This window comes from Cyprinus carpio, chromosome A14 (genome assembly GCF_018340385.1).
Source record: "Cyprinus carpio isolate SPL01 chromosome A14, ASM1834038v1, whole genome shotgun sequence".
Lineage (NCBI taxonomy): Eukaryota > Metazoa > Chordata > Actinopteri > Cypriniformes > Cyprinidae > Cyprinus > Cyprinus carpio.
The window spans coordinates 29,601,207-29,622,232 of NC_056585.1; the positions used below are offsets into that span (position 1 = coordinate 29,601,207).

A 21,026-nucleotide genomic window follows, 5' to 3' on the forward strand; every position below is an offset into this window, starting at 1 on the left:
ACTTTAACCCTGCTTTGCGTCAGTCACGTTGATTTGCTCTCTCATGTTTTAATTCTCGCTGAGGATCCGGTGAATCTGTAGAATGCAGAACTCGTCTTGGTTTCAGGATGATTGTGTGTTTGTGTTGAAATGCTGAGGATGTGCTTCGGTGTTTATTTCCCGCCGGTCTCTTTCACAGGAGGCTCTCCCTCAGAGACTTCGACATCGGCCGTCCGCTGGGGAAGGGGAAGTTCGGTAACGTGTATCTGGCGCGCGAGCGGAAGCTGAAGGCGATCGTGGCTCTGAAGGTGCTCTTCAAGTCTCAGATGGAGAAGGAAGGCGTGGAGCACCAGCTGCGGAGAGAGATCGAGATCCAGTCTCACCTCAGGTGCGTTCCTGCTGCCTCTCCTTCCTTCAGACGCTCGTCGTGATCCGCAGGAACTGAAACCGTCTCTTAACAGGCATCCCAACATCCTGCGCTTCTACAACTACTTCCAGGACAGCACGCGTGTGTTTCTGATCCTGGAGTTCGCGCCGCGGGGAGAGATGTACAAAGAGCTGCAGCGCTGCGGACGCTTCGACGACCAGCGCACCGCCACCGTGAGTCTCACACACACACACACACACACACACACACACACACACACACACACACACACACACACGCCGCTAGCTCTGTCTGACGCTCTTGTGTCTGCAGTACATGGAGGAGCTGGCGGACGCGCTTCTGTACTGTCACGAGAAGAAGGTGATCCACAGAGACATTAAACCTGAGAACCTTCTGCTGGGATTCAGAGGAGAGCTCAAGATCGCAGACTTCGGCTGGTCCGTCCACGCGCCGTCCCTCAGGTAACACCCATAATGCAACACATGCATGGTGTTGTCCTCACAGGCACTTCAGAAGGAATAATGCTAGTTTCCAAGTCTTTAGAATCAACGTGAGCTTCCTTTCATCAGCGGTTCAGTCTACAGCAGGCTTTAGTGAACTCAAACTACAAAAAATAACAAATCGCATCAGTCAAAAAACGCATCAGTCCAAAAATACGTCATGACAAGGAAAAAAAACATATAATTCGCATTGATTTAGAACCAGGAGAAAACATTACCGTCTACAGCCGCGAGAGGGCGCTCTATGCTGCTCAGTGCTCCTGTATATCAGATCGGCTGCATATTTATCTACCTGCAGTTTGTAATCTGCAGAATAGGATTTTCTTTTTTGGAGCATTTTGTTTGCATTCAGTCTTTCTCAGTTGTCTAAGTTAATATTTCAGTTAACAGTTTTCAGTTGTTTTCAGTTCATGTTTTCAGGGGTGTGCTACAGGAGCACTGAGCTGCATAGAGCGACCTCTCGCGGCTGTAGACGGTAATGTTTTCTAATTTTTCATGTCAAATTAATTTTGATAAATAAGTCGCAGGACCAGCCAAACTATGAAAAAAAAAAAGTGCGACTTATAGTCCGGAAAATACGGTACTTCAAATAAAATAGTTCTGTTTCAGCTGGTTGCCAAGGCAACACTTCTGATTTTAATTTAGTTTAACTTGATGTACTAATGACTAAAACTGAAATAAAAATGTAGAACATTGTAGACATTCAAAAACTGAATTAAAATAAAACAATATTAACTATAATATCTGAATTATGCTTAAATAACAGTTTGAAACTTTTTTTTTTTTTTTTTCAGTTTTATTGTGTATTTATTTTTATGAAAAGGTATTAAACTTGTGGACAGTTTGTTTTTGTAATCTAATGTCATTCAATGCTGTATACCAAACTTCAGCAGTTATTAAATTAAAATGTCATGCCATCACGTCACTGATTAAGATGCCTTTACTTCAGATGAGAAAACACTTATATTAAGGGTTTTTTTTAAAAACTTGGTTTTAAAAAAAAAAAAATCTTGATTCAAATGGAAAACAAAGTTGTGTTTTTCTGACCCCGCGGGCAGATATTCATGTTTTCAGCCTTTTTCAGAAAACCAGAGTTAATCTGAGTGTCTCTGCTGTGATTTAAGAGTGCAGATGTGTTTCAGACGGCGGACGATGTGTGGGACTCTGGACTATCTTCCTCCGGAGATGATCGAGGGCCACACTCACGATGAGAAGGTGGATCTGTGGTGCATCGGTGTGCTGTGTTACGAGTGTCTGGTGGGGAACCCTCCGTTCGAGACGGCCAGCCACACGGAGACGTACAAGCGCATCACCAAGGTCTGTGCGCGAAGCATCATGGGAGCGTTACGCACACACTCAAGTTTTCTTAGAAGCAAACTCAAGGAAGTTTAGAGTTTTATGAAACAAGAAGTCACGCATGATGAGCGACTCTTCTTCTGTACGTTATCAGTCGTGATCTGTGTAGCTGGAGTTTGTTTCAGAGCTTAATATCTGAGAAGTTATTAATCTTCCTACTTTCGGGTGTTTAAGACTAGTTGGAGGTAAACTTTAAGTTATTTCTGATAATAGTGATGCACCTGAATTTCAGAAACCTAGAATTTTCAGCTGAAACTGCATTTTTCTTTAGTTACTTTACTTTAGAGAGGAGGGCTTTGCTAAATATATGCACTAGATTATTATTTATATTTATTATTTATACTGAACCTGCGGTCTTCATTAATGTTTGAATAAATCTGTTATTTCAGCCACCGTTAAATGTTTATTTCAACAACACAGAGAAGAGAAATCTGTTACTAAAACGTTCCTATAAATTGTGTGTGTGTGTGTGTGTGTGTGTGTGCAGGTGGATCTTCAGTTCCCGAAGCTGGTGTCTGACGGCGCTCGTGATCTGATCTCCAAGCTGCTGCGTCACAGTCCAGCCATGCGTCTGCCGCTCCGGAGCGTGATGGAGCACCCCTGGGTCAAAGCCAACTCACGCCGGGTGCTGCCCCCCGTCTGCAACACACACCACTGACACAAGGACCTGTTTGAGACACGCAGGACTGAATGTCACCCTGTCAAAAACACCTGAGTGAGGGCCGGATTCACCCTGTGTGTGTGTGTAACATTAATTGGTTATAAGCTTATTAAAGTGTGACCGTTAATGAGCTGAGATGTAAACTGCTCTGAAGTCTGTTCTGTTGTGTTTTACACTGTTAGCTGTAGTTCTGCTGTTCTGTTCATGTTGTACAGTCTTGTTAATGTGTGTCTTGTACTGAATCTCTATCAGAAAGAATAAAAGCCTGAAGTATGTTTGGTGTCAAACTGAGTGTTACACTTGTGATGCATTCAGGCTGAAAACTGTAGCTTTCTGTATCAGTTTCCTCTGAAAACACTGCAAAATGCTAGTAAATGTAACTAGTTTGTGGTAGTAACTAGTTGGCTGCTATTGAAATATCGACCAGTTCCTGGTTTGTTTATAATTACTGGTGAAATAACTTGAAAACTACTCACTTTCATGTCATTCTAAATTTGTTAAAAACAAGATCTTTGGAAGAATGTTGTTACCCAAATAGCTGATGGTAGCAATTATGTAATTAATTGGCTCCCGTCAACTGTTTAATTGCCGTAGTTTATGCTAAACAGAAGAAAAACTCACAGATTTTGAACTTGAGAGAGAGTGAAAGACATCGTTTTCATTTTTGAGTGAACTGTCGCTGTAACGTGTGTGTATATAAATATTAGATTTGATTCTTCAGGTAGTTTTACAGAACAGGTTTCGTTCTTATTGGCAAGGTTTGGTTATTACAAGTGACCTTCGAGAGGCGTCCTGATGAGCGACCGCTCACCGGTAGCGTGGCCGAGCGGTCTAAGGCGCTGGATTAAGGCTCCAGTCTCTTCGGGGGCGTGGGTTCGAATCCCACCGCTGCCAAGCCTTTTTCCCACAGTCTTATTGGCCTCCATAAAACAAGCCCCGGAAATTAATAAAAGAACACGTATTATTATGTTAATTTCATTTAATATATTGTAGTATAAAAAAAAAAACAAAAAAAACATTTGGATTGGGTTTGTAAAAGCTGTGTGTATTCATGTTTTGGTCTGTGTTTACACAGTTTTGACCTGCAGGTGTCACCAGCGTGGCGTTTCGAGCGCTTCGAAACAGTGAATCGTTTTGCGAATCAATTGATTCGAAGCCCCGCAAAGGTTCGGTTCTCCCATCGCTAACGTAAAGTTTCGAAACCTGTGCGAGTCGTTTGTTTGGAACAGTGATTCGGATCGCGTATCTACGTGATTTCAGTTAATGAGGCGTCGCTGGGTCATAATTGTTTCGAATAGTTCTCCATTCGCAATGTCTATGTAGTTTTTATGATCAGTTTTATATGTATTTCACATAGAGTTGTGGACCTGATTAAAACAAACAAACAAAAAAAACTGCCAATTATACAGACACTTAATATTTAATATGCATCAATTAATTACATTACATCCACATTAATATAATTCCAAAGCCTAAATATCCCCGAATGATTTAAGTAAGAAGTAATGTACCTTTATAACAACCATGCCATCAATGAGTTTTCATGCCAATAAAGTAATTTAATTAGAATTAATTAATGAATGAAATAAATAAATAAATAAATAAATAAATAAATAAATATCTCTCGACTCACGTCTACAGTGTCTGTCAATTTACGCGTTGTCATTCACACCGACGACAAAAACCGCCCACTGAGTCTAGTGCTTCTGACTGACATGTAAACTGGCCAACCATCGATGAGCGTCTGTACGATCCAGCCACATGAAATGAGGTCTTTTGGAGGCAGGCGGTTTGTTGGCGTGTAGTATTTTACTAGATCAATTATTTGAAAATTAAAATGGATATTTCAAAATTCTTCAAAAAAAAAAGGAAGTAAAACACCCCCAGCCAACACTTGAACGCCAAGATACAACACCTTCAGGTATCTGTAACTTTTAATCATAGTATTATATTTCTTTTTCGGTTTTAAATTGTGTCTGATTTAAGGTTACATGTTGAACATCTAACAGTTAACGGTTGCGCACAGTCTTTAGGACACACACACACAGAGCGGTTATAATGTTTGGTTAGCACGGTCTGTGGCAGACTTTTCGTGTCAGGGCAACAATTCAATAAACAAGATAATAAAAAAAATACATTTTCACAAAGGAAATGGTTCCAAACAAAGCATGTTGTTGTGCTCTGCAGCAACACACAGCGGGTGTTTACTGAATACATTTGCTTGAGTAAATGATTCATGACCCATTCATAAAAACAGCTGTTTCTGAATGAATCATCTGTTTCGAACGAATCCATTGATTAAATGACTGACGCGACTCACTCATTAAGGCAGTGGCTTGCCGCCACCTAGTGGCAAAGTACCATTCTAATTTTTTTCATCATTTCATATTTCTGTATTCCAAATTTTATAATTTGATAAATTAGCCTCATAAGATTATTTATGCAATTTGTAAGTGCTGTGTAAGTGCTCCTTCAAAAATATAAGTGTATAGAGCCCTGTGTTTATAATTATACTTGCTTTAAGTGTTTGTGTGTGTATTATGTATGTGAGTGTATGTATAAAGTAAGAATAAGGTAGCTTATAAAATGTAATATGTGCAGGAAGAATGGGTGAAGGTTTTTTTTTTTTTTATATTATAGATTCTTTATGTCGACCTTTTTTTATCTATTCTCACAAAAATCATGCCGTTAAATGAAGACTATAAACAATAATAGAGGTCTTGCTATTTTACCATGACTTAGATGAGTCGCAAGGAAAGAAGAGGCTTTAGAAGGTGAAAGGGATGATCTAGGAACACTGCAGACAGGCCCAAAGCTTCAGCAGTATCCCTTTACAACTTGGAACACAGCAGAGAGCTTTTAATAAGAATTGGCAAATGCACAGTGGCTTGAGTATTTCGTATCCACGCTTTTCTGCTTTTTCATGTCGTCTCTTTGGCAAGCATTTTATCCGAAACAGCAAAGATTAACAATGTGCAGGTTTCTCCAACTGAAAAAGGGCTTTAGAATCATTCAGAGAGCATGAACAAAGTAGCCTTCATAAGGCTTCACATGACATGCTGGAACTACAAAACAACTGAAACACATTAGATATTACAGAACAGCTTCATAGCGTGTAGGAGAAATATTAGAGTCGTGAATACTTCCGTGTTGTTTCATTTCTGGGGAAGCAGGGGATTTTTCGTGTACATGATGAACAGAGCCAGAGTCTCAGGAGCAACTAACGCTTTCAGTGCTTGAAACTTCTCAGCAGTACAATGCTCCCAATCCTATGCTACCCTACCTGTCTCACTCTTCGCAAAATGAAATGATTGCATGTATTGGAAGAGGTCACAGAAAGCATCATAAAAAGAGAAATTCAATGATGTATGTCAGTGCACTGCTTATGTTGCTTCTTATCCCTGTTCTACCAGGAAGAGTGTAGCCATCAGGCTTGATTGGAAAAGAAAAGAAAACTGAGAGCTGAGACAAAAAGTGAGATAGAGACACACCAGTAGCATATGTGTCAGGATACAAGGGATAAACTTTAAATAAAATGTTTTAAATTATTATTTTTTTTTATTATGACCTTTTTGTATATTTTGAACAAGGTAAATCCTTCTGACTTATTAAGATAAAAGACACATGGATTTTTCTGGGCTAGCTGAAGCTCCACTGACCCTTTCGAAACAGTGATCTGTTGATTGCATTTACAAGATTTCACCCTCAGTAATTTGCAATCCAGTTAGTAAAAAGTGTTTTATGCATGTTTCTGTTGAACTTACACAGTTTGACCAGCAGGCGTCACCATCGTGGCGATTCGAAACAGTGAATCGTTCCCACACTACACATCAAAATGATCCAATGTTCCTAAAAATTTTTATTAACTGCCAAAAACAACAATACAAAAAAAAATTGTTTGAGACGTGACTAAATAAAGCATTAAAAACACATTCACCCAGTCCCATAGATTCCTCTAAATTTCCGCGCGTTTCTTCTTCTTCTTCTTCTTCTCCAGATGGCTCTTAACCTCCTCCCTCTTCTTCTTATAAACCTCCTTCTCCGTTCCGAGTCGATAAACTTTGGGTCCAACTCCTCTGGTTCGAAGGTTCCGCACCCGATTCTGCGACGCGCGTCGAGGGTCTGTTCGATCAGTTCCGCAGAGACAGACTGTCGGATGATCGTCAGTCACCTGAAGACCGAGGGTCTGTTCGATCAGTTCCGCAGAGACTGTCTGGCGGACCACTTTTACCATGATTTTAACACTGTAACAACATTACAAAACATACAAAACATAACGAACTAAACAAAAAATACACAAATAAAAAACACATTAACAACATTAAGAATAACAAATAAAAAAAAAAAATAAAATATATTTATAATCGATTAGCGTGTGTGAGAATGTTTCGATAAACCGTTTGTTTTTAAAATTCGCGCGGATTTATAATCTAACGGTCAGTTTAGCAGCAAAGTGAAGCTTCTGGAAACAAACGCTCCTCAAAAGATCCTGATGATCAGATTTGAGACTCTAAAAACATGATTGATGGATATCAAGCTTTAGCTGGCTGCTCCATGAGTAAGTTGTTACATATTACTGCAGTTATTCCAAAACTTGCATAAAATCACTCAAGATTGACACCAGAAGCAGCAGCTGATCTGATACACTAAAAGAGCTCTGCACTGTATATACATTCTAAAAACCAAGACAGATATACAGTAGTGTTATAGGGTTAATATCACTGTTTTCTTTCTCTCAGCCGGCGTATCTGCACTTACGACAGCGAGTCGATAACTTTGTGTCCAATCATCTGTATCTGCACTTACGACAGCGAGTCGATAACTTTGTGTCCAATCATCTGGCGAACCACACATGGAGCCCACAGCTGAACAAGAACCAGCTGAGAAACAGCATCCGCCAGCTGGTGCTGCAGTACGTCCTCCTCTCTCTCTCTCTCTCTCTCTCTCTCTCTCTCTCACACACACACACACACCACACACACTCGCTCTCTCTCATCATGTCTGTGTCTGTCTCTCTCTCTCTCTCTCTCTCAATTCAATTCAATATGTGCTTTATTGGCATGACAATTGTTACAATGTATTGCCAAAGCATAGTGTTTACATCTATATACATGCTCTCATTTTACAATTCTACAAACAATTTAGAATTCAATGTGGTGTGTGTGTGTGTCTCTCTCTCTCTCTCTCATCATGTCTGTGTGTGTGTGTGTCTCTCTCTCTCTCTCATCATGTGTGTGTGTCTCTCTCTCTCTCTCTCTCTCATCATGTCTGTGTGTCTCTCTCTCTCTCATCATGTCTGTGTCTCTCTCTCTCTCTCTCCCTCTCTCTCTCTCATCATGTCTGTGTGTGTGTGTCTCTCTCTCTCTCTCTCTCTCTCTCTCTCTCTCTCATCACGTCTGTGTGTGTGGATCAGGTCTGGGATGCTGGAGCAGGGAGTGGACAGGATCGTGGCTCAGGTCGTCGATCCAAAGGTCCATCACTCCTTTCGGCCGCAGGTGGAGCGCGTCGTCCGGAAGTTTCTCTCTCCAAACGGCCACGTGGAGGAGGACGAACTTCCTCCTTTAGCTCCGCCCCTTCCTGCGGAATACCAGGAAGCTGAACTGCTGACCGCAGACCACGCAAATGATGACGGTGAGCTTCTCGCGTTTGATGAATCTACTGTCGTCTCATTACAGATTATCCGGAACATAAGTCACGTTTTCTGTTTCTCTCTGACAGCTCCAGCTGGGAGCTCCGGCGCTGATGTCCAGATCCCAGAGACCAGCGGCACTGACCCGAGCCACGAGCACAGAGAGGAGGAGATGGACATCAGCCTCACCGAGGAGGAGCAGCTGACCGCAGAGACGAAGGAGGAGCCGGAGGAACCACAGCCTGGGGAAGAAGAGGAGGAAGAGAGGGATGCAGAGATGGAGGCGGAGACGGAGGAGGTGAAGGACGAGGGAGACGCGGGGAGCAGCAGTAAATCCTCAGGGAAGATCCGAGAGGAGAACCGTGACACAGACTCCCAGAAACCCTCCAGCACTCTTCTTGCTGATTGTTTCATTCTGATGCACCAGAATTAATTTGTCACAAGTTATAAATAAAACAAAGACTTGCTTTTTATCAGAGGATGCTCTTCTTGCTGATTGTTTCATTCTGATGCACCAGAATTAATTCTTAACAACCAAAAAAAAAAACAAAAAAAATCAAAATAAAACAACGATTATTAGAGGATGTTTTTCAAGAAAATACTACTTCAAAATGTCATGTGTATTTCATACACCAAACTACCTTCAATCATGAAAAAAAAATTCTGTAAAGAGTCCCAATTTCAAATTTAAAATTGTTTGTCCGAAACTGTAAATTATTTTTTTTCGCTGTTTCAGCCAAATATTTTAATTTGCTGAAGTTTCCAAGCTGTAATCAGTCTTACTTTTCAGTATCAAATTATACCAATATCTGACTTTAAACATTCATGACTAGTCTTAAAGAAAACTTAATCTAAGCAGTCTTATTTTCAGACTACTGGAACAATCACATATCCAGTGATTATTTTTCTCTAAATACAGCATCGTGTCCTCAGTTTATTATAATAAAGGGGTCATTAAATGCTTTTTTTAATTATTTAATAATTTTTTCTGAGGTGCACTTATAATTGGTCACAAAATGATCACAGTTTAGATATAAATGTTAATTTCTCCCCTGAATTTAGCCTCTGATTTGAACGCTCTGTTAGAAAGGGCCTTGTCTGCCGTGAGACTGCCTATGAAGTGGTCATTATATCAAAAATGATTACTGCGTTTTTATTATAACAGCCACCAAAATTAACTAATGGTGAAAAGTGCTGATTATAGCATTGCATTTAGCTGTAAGTTCACGCTCTGGTTTCATTGGTGTGTGTGTTATTAGAGTACTCGCTGGAGGACTCTGATCTGGAGGGTCTCAGTGACATCACCGTGAGTTCGGTGCACACCAGCGATCTGTCCTCGTTCGAGGGAGACAGCGATGGGGACGAGCCTCTGTCTGAGTCCACCGAGGAGGGAGAGCTCAGCTCTGAGGGTGAGAAGTGCATCACATGATCAGCCACTGTGTGCGTCACTGCAGCGCTCCAACACGAGTGTGTGTGTGTGTGTAGATGAGGGAGGCCGGAAGACGTCGGCCGGGGACGACTCGGAGAGCGGCAGGGAGAAGAAGCCCCGCGGTGTGAGACAGGGATACGTACACAAGCCCTTCCTGTACTCACGCTACTACAGCGACTCTGATGACGAGGTGACGGTGAAACACATCACACCCTACATGCTAAAAAAAAATAAATAACGACCTCGTTCACAAAACACCAGCGGAACTATGTATTGTGTGTCATACATTTAAAATGAAAACTATGTATCTGTGACGTGAATTTTTGTTTGTTCTGATGTAAATGTCTGTATATGGCACGCTCGTTGGTACAAAAATGCTGCAAAACAAATGAAAAACGCCAAATCAAAAATCTTTTTTGACCCTAGTGGGTAGTACAGAAAAAAATGCACACCTGCTTCCGAAAAAATCAACATACTCAAAAATTTAATTAAAACATAAACTCAAAAAACACAAAAATAAATAATGTGCTCTTTAAGGTAAACTGAAACGCTTTTTACTCAAAAATGTATTTAAATGATGTATTTACAGTATCTACTGAATGAATTTTAGAATTTTTGTTTTGTATTCATCTTAAATATTTTATATGGTTATTTGTGAATGGTATGACATAATGTTAGAAAAACAAATGAATAAATAAATTTAGGCAAACCGATAACTCTGCATTTTGACACAATAAAATGAATAAGTTAATCATGTAGTTTAATGTGAAAATATTTCTGTACAAACATTTAAATTGCACAAAAGGCATTGTTTATAATAATAAAGTTGTCTTCACTTATTAATGATAAAATTACCTTTTTACTTCAATTGATTATTTGAAATATAAACATTTAAATGGTGGGTATCATTAAAAACTGCACTGATGATTCTTAGGATTTAATAATCAATAACAGTTCATCAAAATAGAAATCGATTTAAAATGGGAAAAAAAAATATTTTCAACCCAGCCCTAAAAATGGTTTCAGTTATTGTGATGATTGTTCATTTTCATCTGGTTATTGTTGTTGAAATCCGATCTGATATCATTTTCTTAAATTTCGTCTTTCCTCCGCAGGCCAAAGACAAAGAGGAGCGTCTGTTGAAGCGGCAGCAGAACCGTGAGCGTATGGAGGAGAAACGCAGACTGAGAGCAGCCCAGAACGAGGAACAGGGTACCTACACTTGTGTGTGTGTGTGTGTGTGTGTGTGTGTTGATCTGGTCTCTGACGTGATTTTCTCGTGACAGATCGGAAGAAACTGGCGGATCAGAGACCCCGAGCTAAAGAGGCTCGAAAAGAGAAGAAGGTCCTGGAGAAGAAAGTGGCTCTGAGCAGACAGAGAAAGAGAGACTCCAGGTTAGTGGGGCAAATTTTGGTAAAACCAGTAACGAGTTCCCTAAAGCTTGCAGTTTTCAGAAAACTCCATATGATGCATAAACAGAACAGATGGTAAGACACTTCTCACTAACTGCTTCATTTCAGAAAGAGGACGACAGAAAGAAAAGTGACACTGAAAGGTCAAAGTGATCGTCTGAAAGTGTATCTGTCTGTCTGTCTGTCTCTCCAGAGATGTAAGTGTCTCTCTCAGTCGTGAACACTTCTGTCTGTCTCTCTCAGCAGTGAACACTTCTGTCTGTCTCTCTCAGCAGTGAACACTTCTGTCTGTCTCTCAGCAGTGAACACTTCTGTCTGTCTCTCAGCAGTGAACACTTCTGTCTGTCTCTCTCAGCAGTGAACACTTCTGTCTGTCTCTCTCAGCAGTGAACACTTCTGTCTGTCTCTCTCAGCAGTGAACACTTCTGTCTGTCTCTCAGCAGTGAACACTTCTGTCTGTCTCTCTCAGTCGTGAACACTTCTGTCTGTCTCTCTCAGCAGTGAACACTTCTGTCTGTCTCTCAGTAGTGTGAACACTTCTCAGTCGTGAACGCTTCCGTCTGTCTCTCTCAGTAGTGAACGCTTCCGTCTGTCTCTCTCAGTAGTGAACGCTTCTGTCTGTCTCTCTGTAGTGAACGCTTCTGTCTCCCTCAGTAGTGAACACTTCTGTCTGTCTCTCAGTCGTGAACGCTTCCGTCTGTCTCTCTCAGTCGTGAACGCTTCTGTCTGTCTCTCTAGTGAACACTTCTGTCTGTCTCTCAGCAGTGAACACTTCTGTCTGTCTCTCAGCAGTGAACACTTACAAGCAGTGAACACTCGTAGTGAACGCTTCTGTCTGTCTCTCTCAGTCGTGGACACTTCTGTCTGTCTCTCTCAGTCGTGAACACTTCTGTCTGTCTCTCAGTAGTGAACACTTCTGTCTGTCTCTCAGCAGTGAACACTTCTGTCTGTCTCTCAGCACACTTCAGTGAACGCTTCTGTCTGTCTCTCAGCAGTGAACACTTCTGTCTGTCTCTCAGCAGTGAACACTTCTGTCTGTCTCTCAGTCGTGAACACTTCTGTCTGTCTCTCTCAGTCGTGGACACTTCTGTCTGTCTCTCTTCTCTCTCTCTCAGTCGTGAACGCTTCCGTCTGTCTCTCTGTAGTGGACTATTCTGTCTGTCTCTCTCAGTCGTGAACGCTTCTGTCTGTCTCTCAGTAGTGAACGCTTCCGTCTGTCTCTCAGTAGTGAACGCTTCTGTCTGTCACTTCTGTCTGTCTCTCAGTCGTGAACACTTCTGTCTGTCTCTCAGTCAGTGAACGCTTCTGTCTGTCTCTCTCAGCACGTGAACACTTCTGTCTGTCTCTCTCAGCAGTGAACACTTCTGTCTGTCTCTCAGTCGTGAACGCTTCTGTCTGTCTCTCTCAGTAGTGAACGCTTCTGTCTGTCTCTCAGTAGTGAACGCTTCTGTCTGTCTATCTCAGTCGTGAACGCTTCCGTCTGTCTCTCTCAGCAGTGAACACTTCTGTCTGTCTCTCAGTAGTGAACACTTCTGTCTGTAGCAGTCAGTCCGTGAACGCTTCTGTCTGTGTCTCTCAGTAGTGAACGCTTCTGTCTGTCTGTCTCTCTGTAGTGAACGCTTCTGTCTGTCTCTCAGCCGTGAACACTTCTGTCTGTCTCTCAGCGTCACTTGTCTGAAGGCTTCTGTCTCTCGCCTCTCTCTGCCTGTGAACACTCTGTCTGTCTGTCTCTCTGTAGTGGACTATTCTGTCTGTCTCTCTCAGTCGTGAACGCTTCTGTCTGTCTCTCAGTAGTGAACGCTTCTGTCTGTCTGTCTCTCAGTAGTGAACGCTTCTGTCTGTCTCTCTCAGTGAGCTTCTGTTTCTCTCGTCTGTATGAACGCTTCCGTCCGTGTCTCTCTCTGTAGTGGACGCTTCTGTCTGTCTCTCTGTAGTGGACTATTCTGTCTGTCTCTCAGTCGTGAACGCTTCTGTCTGTCTCAGTCGTCAGTCAGTGAAACGCTTCCGTCTGTCTCTCAGTAGTGAACGCTTCTGTCTGTCTGTCTCTGTCGTGAACGCTTCTGTCTGTCTCTCTCAGTCGTGAACGCTTCCGTCTGTCTCTCTCAGTCGTGAACGCTTCCGTCTGTCTGTCTCTGTCGTGAACGCTTCCGTCTGTCTCTCTCAGTCGTGAACGCTTCTGTCTGTCTCTCTGTAGTGGACTATTCTGTCTGTCTCTCAGTCGTGAAAGCTTCTGTCTGTCTCTCAGTCGTGAACGCTTCCGTCTGTCTCTCTCAGTCGTGAACGCTTCTGTCTGTCTCTCTCAGTCGTGAACGCTTCCGTCTGTCTCTCTCAGTCGTGAACGCTTCCGTCTGTCTCTCTCAGTCGTGAACGCTTCCGTCTGTCTCTCAGTCGTGAACGCTTCCGTCTGTCTCTCAGTCGTGAACGCTTCCGTCTGTCTATCTCAGTCGTGAACGCTTCTGTCTGTCTCTCAGCCGTGAACACTTCTGTCTGTCTCTCTAGTGAACACTTCTGTCTGTCTCTCAGCCGTGAACACTTCTGTCTGTCTCTGCAGATGAAGCCCGCGGGTCTGAAGTCAGTGCGTCGGCCGTCTGATCTGGAGGAGCAGCGCAGGAAGAAGACAGACAGTGAGGAGAAACTCCCTGACAAAAACCGCGTTCACTCCTTTATCCTGGACTTGGAGCTGGGAACAGAGGAACGCCGCAAAAACATTCGGAAAGACTCGCTTTCCAAAGAAAAGGAGCGCAAGGAGAAAGAGCGTGGCGTCCCTGACGAACGACTCAAGTCCAAACTCAAGACGGAGAGCAAGAAGAGCGGAGACGCTGCAGCCGACGAGAAAGACGGAGGGACTGCAAAAGGAGCAGCTGATGAGAAGAAGGGGTCAAAGGTCAAGCCAGACAGGAAGAGTTCCGTGTCTTCCCGAGAAAGCAAGACGAGTGTGTCTGAAGCTGCAGATGAAGGGAACCTGAAGAAAGGAAGGTCGGCTATGAATGAGAAGGAGAAACCGAAGGGCGACTCGAAGCTGCTCCGGCGTCTGGACTCCACCGGCTCCTCAGAGGAGAGGTCAGAGGTCGAGACGGGTTCAGAGCTCAGCCGGAAGAAAGACAAGCAGCCTAAAGAGATTCTCAAGAGGTCAAAGAGTCACCCAGAGGCTAAACCAGGAGAGAAGCCCAAGGTGCGGACGGATAGGAAGGATTCCTCTGTGGACAAGACTCATCCGCAGAAATCCGGCTCGGAAACCGAGAGCGACGTCCGAAAGGCAGAGACGGGGCCAAAGGTCAAATCCCTAACAGAGAAGCACAAGTCTAAACCCCAGAATCCCACTGCGGGCAAATCAGAGAAAAAAACGGAAGCCAAGAGTAAACCAGGAACCGCAGAACAGAAGAAAGAGGACAAGAAAACCTCAGAGGAGAAAACGAAGGATGCAAAGGTCGCGAAGAAAACAGCCGAGAAGAAGGTGGAGAAAGATTCCGAGAGCAAGTCTGGAGGGACGGAGAGCCCCGGCACCGGAGAACCAGTGGATCAGACGCATCCAGTGTTGACTGCACCAGAACCCCCCACCGTCTCCAGTTCCACACCTCTACCAGACGACCCTTACGCCGCTCTGAGCGACGTCACTCCCGAACCCGAGGACGAGGACGCGGTGCTCAAAGAGCCCCGCCCACTGACTGCAGAAGCCGACGCCCTCTTGAGCCTGATGGATGTCCACACCTCCGCCTCAGAGCTCGCTGTCCAGAGAGAAACGGAGGCTGATATGAAGATGAAGGAAGCGGCACTTGCGCTGCTCTCCATGGATCCGGATATCGCGCGCTCCTCGGATCTCATCTCGGATTCTCAGGTCGCTATGGAGACACTCCCTGCAGGCACTGAGGACACAGGAAGTGGGTTAGAATACTCCGAAATTGAGTCAGCTGTGATCGCTACATCTGCCGCCGCAGCAGAGCCCATGGAGACGGATGCTCTCGGGATACAGGAAGTGACATCAGAGGTAAACACATGACAGTCTCAGATTGTAAGGCTCATATGAAATAAGCAATTTAACTGCACAGAACCGATCACCTTGCTGGTCTGAAGTGCAGCGACGTGCACTAAAATACTCTCATGATATCCTGTCAACGGTAATCAAGTTGCTTTTAATCTGCCTTTTAAATCTAGTGTTTCCTGTAATGTGTAAGTGCTTTTCTTTCAGGCTGGTGATGAGCAGACAGATGAAAGAGACACACAAATGCTTACAGCAGATGCAGCCGAGCCCACCCAGACTCTCACTGCGGACGCAGCTGAAGGTACACAGACGACCACTGCAGACGCAACGGAGTCCACCCAGTCTCTCATTGCAGATGCAGACGAGTCCACGCAGACCCTTACTGCAGACGCAGCTGAATCCACGTTCACCACAGATGCAGCTGAGCTGGCAGACATGGCAGAGTCCATGCAAACACACACTGCAGACACAGCTGAGTCCGTGGAGACCTTCACTGCTGAGACAGGACAGACCCTCCATGCAGACATGGCTGTGTCACCTGCTCAGACCCTCACTGAAGATGCAGCTGGATCCACGCCAGAGGTTACAGCAGACACAGCTGAGCCTGCGCAGACCCTCACTGCAGACACAGCTGAGCCTGCGCAGACCCTCACTGCAGACACAAAAGAGACAGACACTGATGAGCCTGCGCAGACCCTCACCGCAGACACAAAAGAGACAGACACAGCTGAGCCTGCGCAGACACTCACCGCAGATACACCTGAGCCTGTCGCAGACAGTCACCGCAGACACAGCTGAGCCTGCGCAGACAGTCACCACAGACACAGCTGAGCCTGCGCAGACAGTTACTGCAGACACAAAAGAGACAGACACTGATGAGCCTGTGCAGACCGTTACTGCAGACACAGCTGAGCCTGCGCAGACACTCACCACAGACACAGCTGAGCCTGCGCAGACAGTCACCACAGACACAGCTGAGCCTGCGCAGACACTCACCACAGATACACCTGAGCCTGCGCAGACAGTCACCACAGACACACCTGAGCCTGCGCAGACAGTTACTGCAGACACAGCTGAGCCTGCGCAGACACTCACCGCGACAAGCTAGACCATCACCACACATACAAACAACAAGCCTGCGCAGACAGTTACTGCAGACACAAAAGAGACAGACACTGATGAGCCTGTGCAGACCATCACCACAGATATAAAGGAGGCAGATACAGCTGAGTCTGCGCAGACACTCACTGCAGATGCAGCTGAGCCTGAGATAGACTCTACAGAGCCAGGTTAGTGATGATGAAGAGTGTGTGTGTGTGTGTCTGATGGTGAGTGTGTGGAGCACGTCTCAGTGTAACCCGTGTGTTTGATGCAGGCGCTGCATCTGTCTCAGACGAGCAGGAGCAGAAGTCATCAGACGCCTCTGAGACGGTAACGAATCAGAATCGTTTCATCAGCAGATCTTAAACAGAAATCCTGTGTGTGTCATTAATGACGTTATCTGATCAGGTGGAGCAGACGGAGAGCGGCACGCGGAGAAGACGATCATCGGCTCAGAGGACAGGTGTGTGTGTGTCAGGGTTCTTACATGATGCTCGAAGCACAGTCGGTTATGTCTTGAGTGAACTTAAACGGCTGAGAAAGAAGCCAGATGTTTGTCAGTGTATTGGATCTGTGCATTAGATCTTAAAGAGACAGCAGCCTAATAAACCTGCTGCTGTCTGTGTCAGAACAAAAACCCTCGCTGCTTTTGACTGAATAACGACAACATTTACAGCACATCACTGACTGTTTCCTGAATGAATAAGCTGTGGAATCTGAAATTAAATGCTGTTTTTCTGACTGCAGCTAATCAAACCAGCACCAATGCTGAAAAAGAGCAAACATCTTCTAAAGAGGTGAGTTTTCTTCTCTTTCTCGCTCTCTGTTTGCTATGGAAGCCCTTTTCTGGCATGTAAGGAAAAAATCATGTTGTGGTAATTCATGAAAATATGAGTCATAATTATGAGATGAAAAGTTGACCATTTGGCTTTAAAGTCAAAATTATGATATGTCATACCTTTATGACAGAGATAAAAGGTTAAAATTATATGTAAAAAAAAAAAAAAAAAAAATCTAAATTATGATAGTCATTTTTGCCTTTAACTCATAATTTTAATTGACTGTCAATTAAATAACTCAGTATGTGAAAATAGAGTTTTTTCATAATTTAGAGTTTGTCATCTCATAACTATCTCACTTACTATGGCATAATTTCGACTTAGTTTGTCATAATTACAATATTTAAAGTCATGAATTGCACTTTTCATCTCAATAGTTTGACTTTTTAAGTCATTAGCATGAGTGTTTTCTTATGGTGCACAAATGTTCTTCGGTGGTGAGTTAAAGTGTGTGATGTGTCAGTGTGAGGATGAAGAGGAGGAGAGATCGAGCAGGACTCCACGCAGAGGAAGATCCTCCAGAGCGTCTGATGCTCCTCAGAGAGAAACACGTGAGTCTCCGTCACACCTGCAGAGAGCACGTCTCCTCTCACACTCCTGATCATGTGACCGTTTCTCTTCTTTCCCATAAGGCTCTGCTTCACAACCCAAGGAGGCGGAGCCAGCCGTGGAGGAGGAGCCAAAAGAGGTGCGTTTGATTGTGTGTTTGGCTGATTTTTCAATTGCAGAGAAAAACACGATTTAAATAAAAAATGCTTAAAAACTCTAGGTTTACAAGATTCATTGTTATAGATTTTAACTTGTCTCTCGTATTGAGTCTCTTTCCTGATTTTAAATAGTGTTCAAATGTTGGAGAATTTGTTGTTCAGCCAGATTATTGAACTTACACTCTACAATCAATTTATGAATTGTTTTAAAATCAGGGAGATTCTGCTTTCCCGAAGATCGTAAAACAAGGTGTAGTTTCAGTCTGTGTGTTATTCATGTAAATAACAAAGAATCGCTGTCCAGTACTGATCATCATCATCAGGCCAAACATTTAGAGTTTATGAAAACTGTGTATTGATTTATTATGGAAATACTGTCAGAGCCAGCATTAATTTAGTATTTGACATCATGTTTTATGTTTTCAGCAGGGCCGCAGAAGTCGCCGCTCCGCAGCCCAGACCAGAGACGCTCCTGCAGGTGACTGTGAATCACACACACACACACACACACACACCTGTCTGTCTGTAGATCATCAGTTCACCTGTCTCTCTCTCTCACTCTTTCTCTCTCTGTAGTGAAACCTGCACTGAAAAGGAAGAGATCAGACGATCTTCCTGCTTCTGCTCCAGTAAGTCAGTCAGCGAGTGTGTGTGTGTGTGTGTGTGTGTGTGTGATGTATATCTTTATAATGAGTGTTTCTGCAGGACTCGACAGCGGAGGTGAAGGAAGAACCAGAACAATCTGCCAAACAGAGAAAAGATGAAGGTCAGTAGATTTTATCCTCATTAATCATCACTGTATGGAAAAGAGCAGCGTGATCCTTCTGCTGAACCTCTCGTTTTGTTTAGAGTCGTACAGCTTGATGCCTGAATGGTCATCTTACTCCGTTTGTGTTTGATTTGTCTCTGTTTCTCTCAGCGAGTCCATCTGAAGATCAGGAGATGATCAAAGCGAGTGATGAAGAGGAGGAGAGGAAGGACGAGGAAGATGTGACCGTGAGCAAACAAACACTCCTGACTCACTAACTGATGTGATCTGACATACGCATGAATGACTGACGTGTGTGTGTGTGTGTGTGTGTGTGTGTCTGTGTGCGTGTGTGTGCGTGCGTGCGTGGGTGTGTGTGTGTGTGTGTGCGTGCGTGCGTGCGTGGGTGTGTGTGTGTGTGTTCAGGAGGACCGGCAGCAGAAACCGACCCGCCGCGGACGACCCTCCAAAGCATCCTCTGCAACAGATGACTCTGGTGTGTAGACCCAGTTTTATAGCCTACTGTCAAATAATTATATTGTAAATATATATAAAATATTATTATGAAAATATTTAGTTTCTATTAAGTTACATTATTATGTTTATTTATTATTACAGTACTTGTATTTACCATACACAATATTTTTTATTTTAATCTAATTTTTATTATTTTGATCTAATTTATTAACTAAGTTTATTTCAATCTGTATATTTGAATTCATTTTTCATTATATTTTTATTTTCTTATAATACTGTATTATTCACTCGTTTTTTGTTTATTTTAATCTAATTTATTAATGAATTTATTTGTTTGATGTTTATTTTAATTTAACTTTTATTTATTAATTATTCATTCTTTTCTTTGCTTTTTTAAATGTCATTTATTCATTCATTATGTATTTGTTTTATTCTGTTTAAATTTCATTTTTGATTACATTATTATGTTTATTTCTTATTATAGCCCTGTTTCTCTCGTTCACAGATACAGGAGCATCAGAGAAAAGAGACGGAGAAAAAGAGGATGATGAGGAAGAGACCCAAAGCAGAGCGACGACTCGCGCCGCGTCCCGTCTGGAGGCAGAGAAGTACGGCAGACGTCTGATGCTGCGATGCTCACAGCTCCACGAATGAACACTCATCTCTCACGTTTGTTTTTCAGGAATAAACCCAGCAAACCGTCCACTCGAGCTCTCAGTAAACTCAGCGGGAAAGAGGAGAACTCCCCGAACACACGGTCAGTCTGTCTGTGCGTCTGAGAAATACTGTTCAGAATGAAGACTAGTGTACTGCTCTTATATGCATAGTGTACTGCTTTTATATAGAGTCATTAGTGCTGGTATTTTTATTTAGTACTGTTACTCTATTTTTAAGTACCGTTACTGTATTTATAAAATGTATATATCTAAGTTGTTCAAACAGTAGTTTGCTAAACTGTCACATGGCCTCATGCTTCATATTTAATGTTATTCAGTGAGAGGTGTTCAGCTCCTGAATACAGATATTTTGCATTTTGACTCCGTTTTGTGTAAAAATGTCTGAACCTTGTGAGTTTGATCCAATAATGAGTCAAGAAAGACATGTTAGAAATCTCTTACTGTTGATTGTCACACTGGAAATGAAAGAACAGGTCGTGTGCTTTGCATTATGGGGTGTGATCTTTAAGAATAGCAGATGATAAATGTTCATGCAGTGTGTGTGTGTGTGTGTGTGTGTGTGTGTGTGTCTCAGATCGGTGAGGGGACGCAAGCGTGACACGAGTCCTGCTCTTCCTCGCACACGCGGAGCACAGAAATCTGACGAGACGCCTTCAAAAAGAGCCAAACGATGAAGTGTTATCTGCTCCTGTTCATCGTTAGTAGTAGTTAAAAGCTCAGAGAGTGTGGGGAAATGAATCTGAATCAGAGCAGCCGAGAATCAACATGATTCAGTTCTGCAGACGAATCAAGAGACTGATGAAGAAGAGCTGCTGTGTGGAAATAACTCATTCAGTTCATCAACGCAGCTTTACACCACTCTCTGTGTGTGTGTGAGTGTGTGTCTGTGAGTGTGTGTATGTGAGTGTATGTGTGTCTGTGAGTGTTTGTGTGTGTGTGTGTGTGTGTGTGTGTGTGTGTGTGTGTGTGTGTGAGGTGTCTGTGAGTGTGTCTGAGAGAGATAAGCGTGAGTGTGTGTGTGTGTGTATGTGTGTGTGTGTGTGTGTCTGTGAGTGTGTCCCTGAGTGTGTGAGTGAGTGTGTAAGTGTCTGTGTATGTGTGTGTGTGTGTGTCTGTGTGTGTGTTTGAGAGTGTGTGTGTGTC

The 21,026-nt window shown here is 43.2% G+C and overlaps 4 protein-coding genes and 1 non-coding gene across 5 annotated transcripts in view; all 5 read left to right on the plus strand.

Moving 5' to 3' along the window:
- aurkb (aurora kinase B) overlaps positions 1 to 3,159 on the plus strand; it is a 4,306-nt gene extending 1,147 nt beyond the window's left edge. The window contains exons 5-9 of the mRNA XM_042770482.1: positions 179 to 367; positions 441 to 579; positions 680 to 828; positions 2,010 to 2,184; positions 2,711 to 3,159. Coding sequence (XP_042626416.1) covers positions 179 to 367; positions 441 to 579; positions 680 to 828; positions 2,010 to 2,184; positions 2,711 to 2,881 — 823 coding nt within the window. The 3' untranslated portion in view covers positions 2,882 to 3,159. The remainder of the gene's footprint in view (positions 1 to 178; positions 368 to 440; positions 580 to 679; positions 829 to 2,009; positions 2,185 to 2,710) is intronic.
- Positions 3,160 to 3,696: 537 nt separating this feature from the next.
- On the plus strand, positions 3,697 to 3,778 carry trnal-aag. Its single transcript has one exon. It is a non-coding gene; the product is annotated as a tRNA-Leu (tRNA).
- A 3,900-nt stretch (positions 3,779 to 7,678) lies between these two features.
- Positions 7,679 to 8,946, plus strand: LOC109065300 (biorientation of chromosomes in cell division protein 1-like 1). Its single transcript, XM_042770569.1, has 3 exons — positions 7,679 to 7,796; positions 8,298 to 8,515; positions 8,603 to 8,946. The coding sequence occupies exons 2-3, from the start codon at positions 8,305 to 8,307 to the stop codon at positions 8,944 to 8,946; spliced, it is 555 nt and encodes a 184-aa protein (XP_042626503.1). The 5' UTR covers positions 7,679 to 7,796; positions 8,298 to 8,304.
- Positions 8,947 to 10,943: 1,997 nt separating this feature from the next.
- LOC122147507 (biorientation of chromosomes in cell division protein 1-like 1) lies at positions 10,944 to 11,449 on the plus strand. Its single transcript, XM_042770484.1, has 2 exons — positions 10,944 to 11,154; positions 11,229 to 11,449. The coding sequence occupies exons 1-2, from the start codon at positions 10,959 to 10,961 to the stop codon at positions 11,432 to 11,434; spliced, it is 402 nt and encodes a 133-aa protein (XP_042626418.1). The 5' UTR covers positions 10,944 to 10,958; the 3' UTR covers positions 11,435 to 11,449.
- A 2,417-nt stretch (positions 11,450 to 13,866) lies between these two features.
- Positions 13,867 to 20,812, plus strand: bod1l1 (biorientation of chromosomes in cell division 1-like 1). The gene is made up of 17 exons (XM_042770481.1): positions 13,867 to 15,340; positions 15,542 to 16,081; positions 16,182 to 16,328; positions 16,485 to 16,623; positions 16,710 to 16,765; positions 16,844 to 16,898; positions 17,183 to 17,232; positions 17,723 to 17,825; positions 17,907 to 17,962; positions 18,408 to 18,459; positions 18,558 to 18,610; positions 18,687 to 18,747; positions 18,901 to 18,977; positions 19,156 to 19,225; positions 19,712 to 19,814; positions 19,889 to 19,963; positions 20,458 to 20,812. Exons 1-17 carry the CDS (start codon positions 13,907 to 13,909, stop codon positions 20,555 to 20,557), a joined length of 3,171 nt encoding a protein of 1,056 aa, XP_042626415.1. The 5' UTR covers positions 13,867 to 13,906; the 3' UTR covers positions 20,558 to 20,812.
- Positions 20,813 to 21,026: the final 214 nt, after the last annotated feature.

Bases quoted from the DNA above. Each gene is read 5' to 3' on its own strand.
- LOC109065300 (XM_042770569.1), top strand. From the start codon at position 8,305: ATGCTGGAGCAGGGAGTGGACAGGATCGTGGCTCAGGTCGTCGATCCA. The intron at 8,516-8,602 runs GTGAGCTTCTCG...TCTCTCTGACAG, and splicing joins AGACCACGCAAATGATGACG to CTCCAGCTGGGAGCTCCGGC.
- LOC122147507 (XM_042770484.1), top strand. From the start codon at position 10,959: ATGGTTTCAGTTATTGTGATGATTGTTCATTTTCATCTGGTTATTGTT. The intron at 11,155-11,228 runs GTACCTACACTT...TTCTCGTGACAG, and splicing joins AGCCCAGAACGAGGAACAGG to ATCGGAAGAAACTGGCGGAT.
- bod1l1 (XM_042770481.1), top strand. From the start codon at position 13,907: ATGAAGCCCGCGGGTCTGAAGTCAGTGCGTCGGCCGTCTGATCTGGAG. The intron at 15,341-15,541 runs GTAAACACATGA...CTTTTCTTTCAG, and splicing joins TACAGGAAGTGACATCAGAG to GCTGGTGATGAGCAGACAGA. The intron at 19,226-19,711 runs GTGTGTAGACCC...TCTCGTTCACAG, and splicing joins CTCTGCAACAGATGACTCTG to ATACAGGAGCATCAGAGAAA.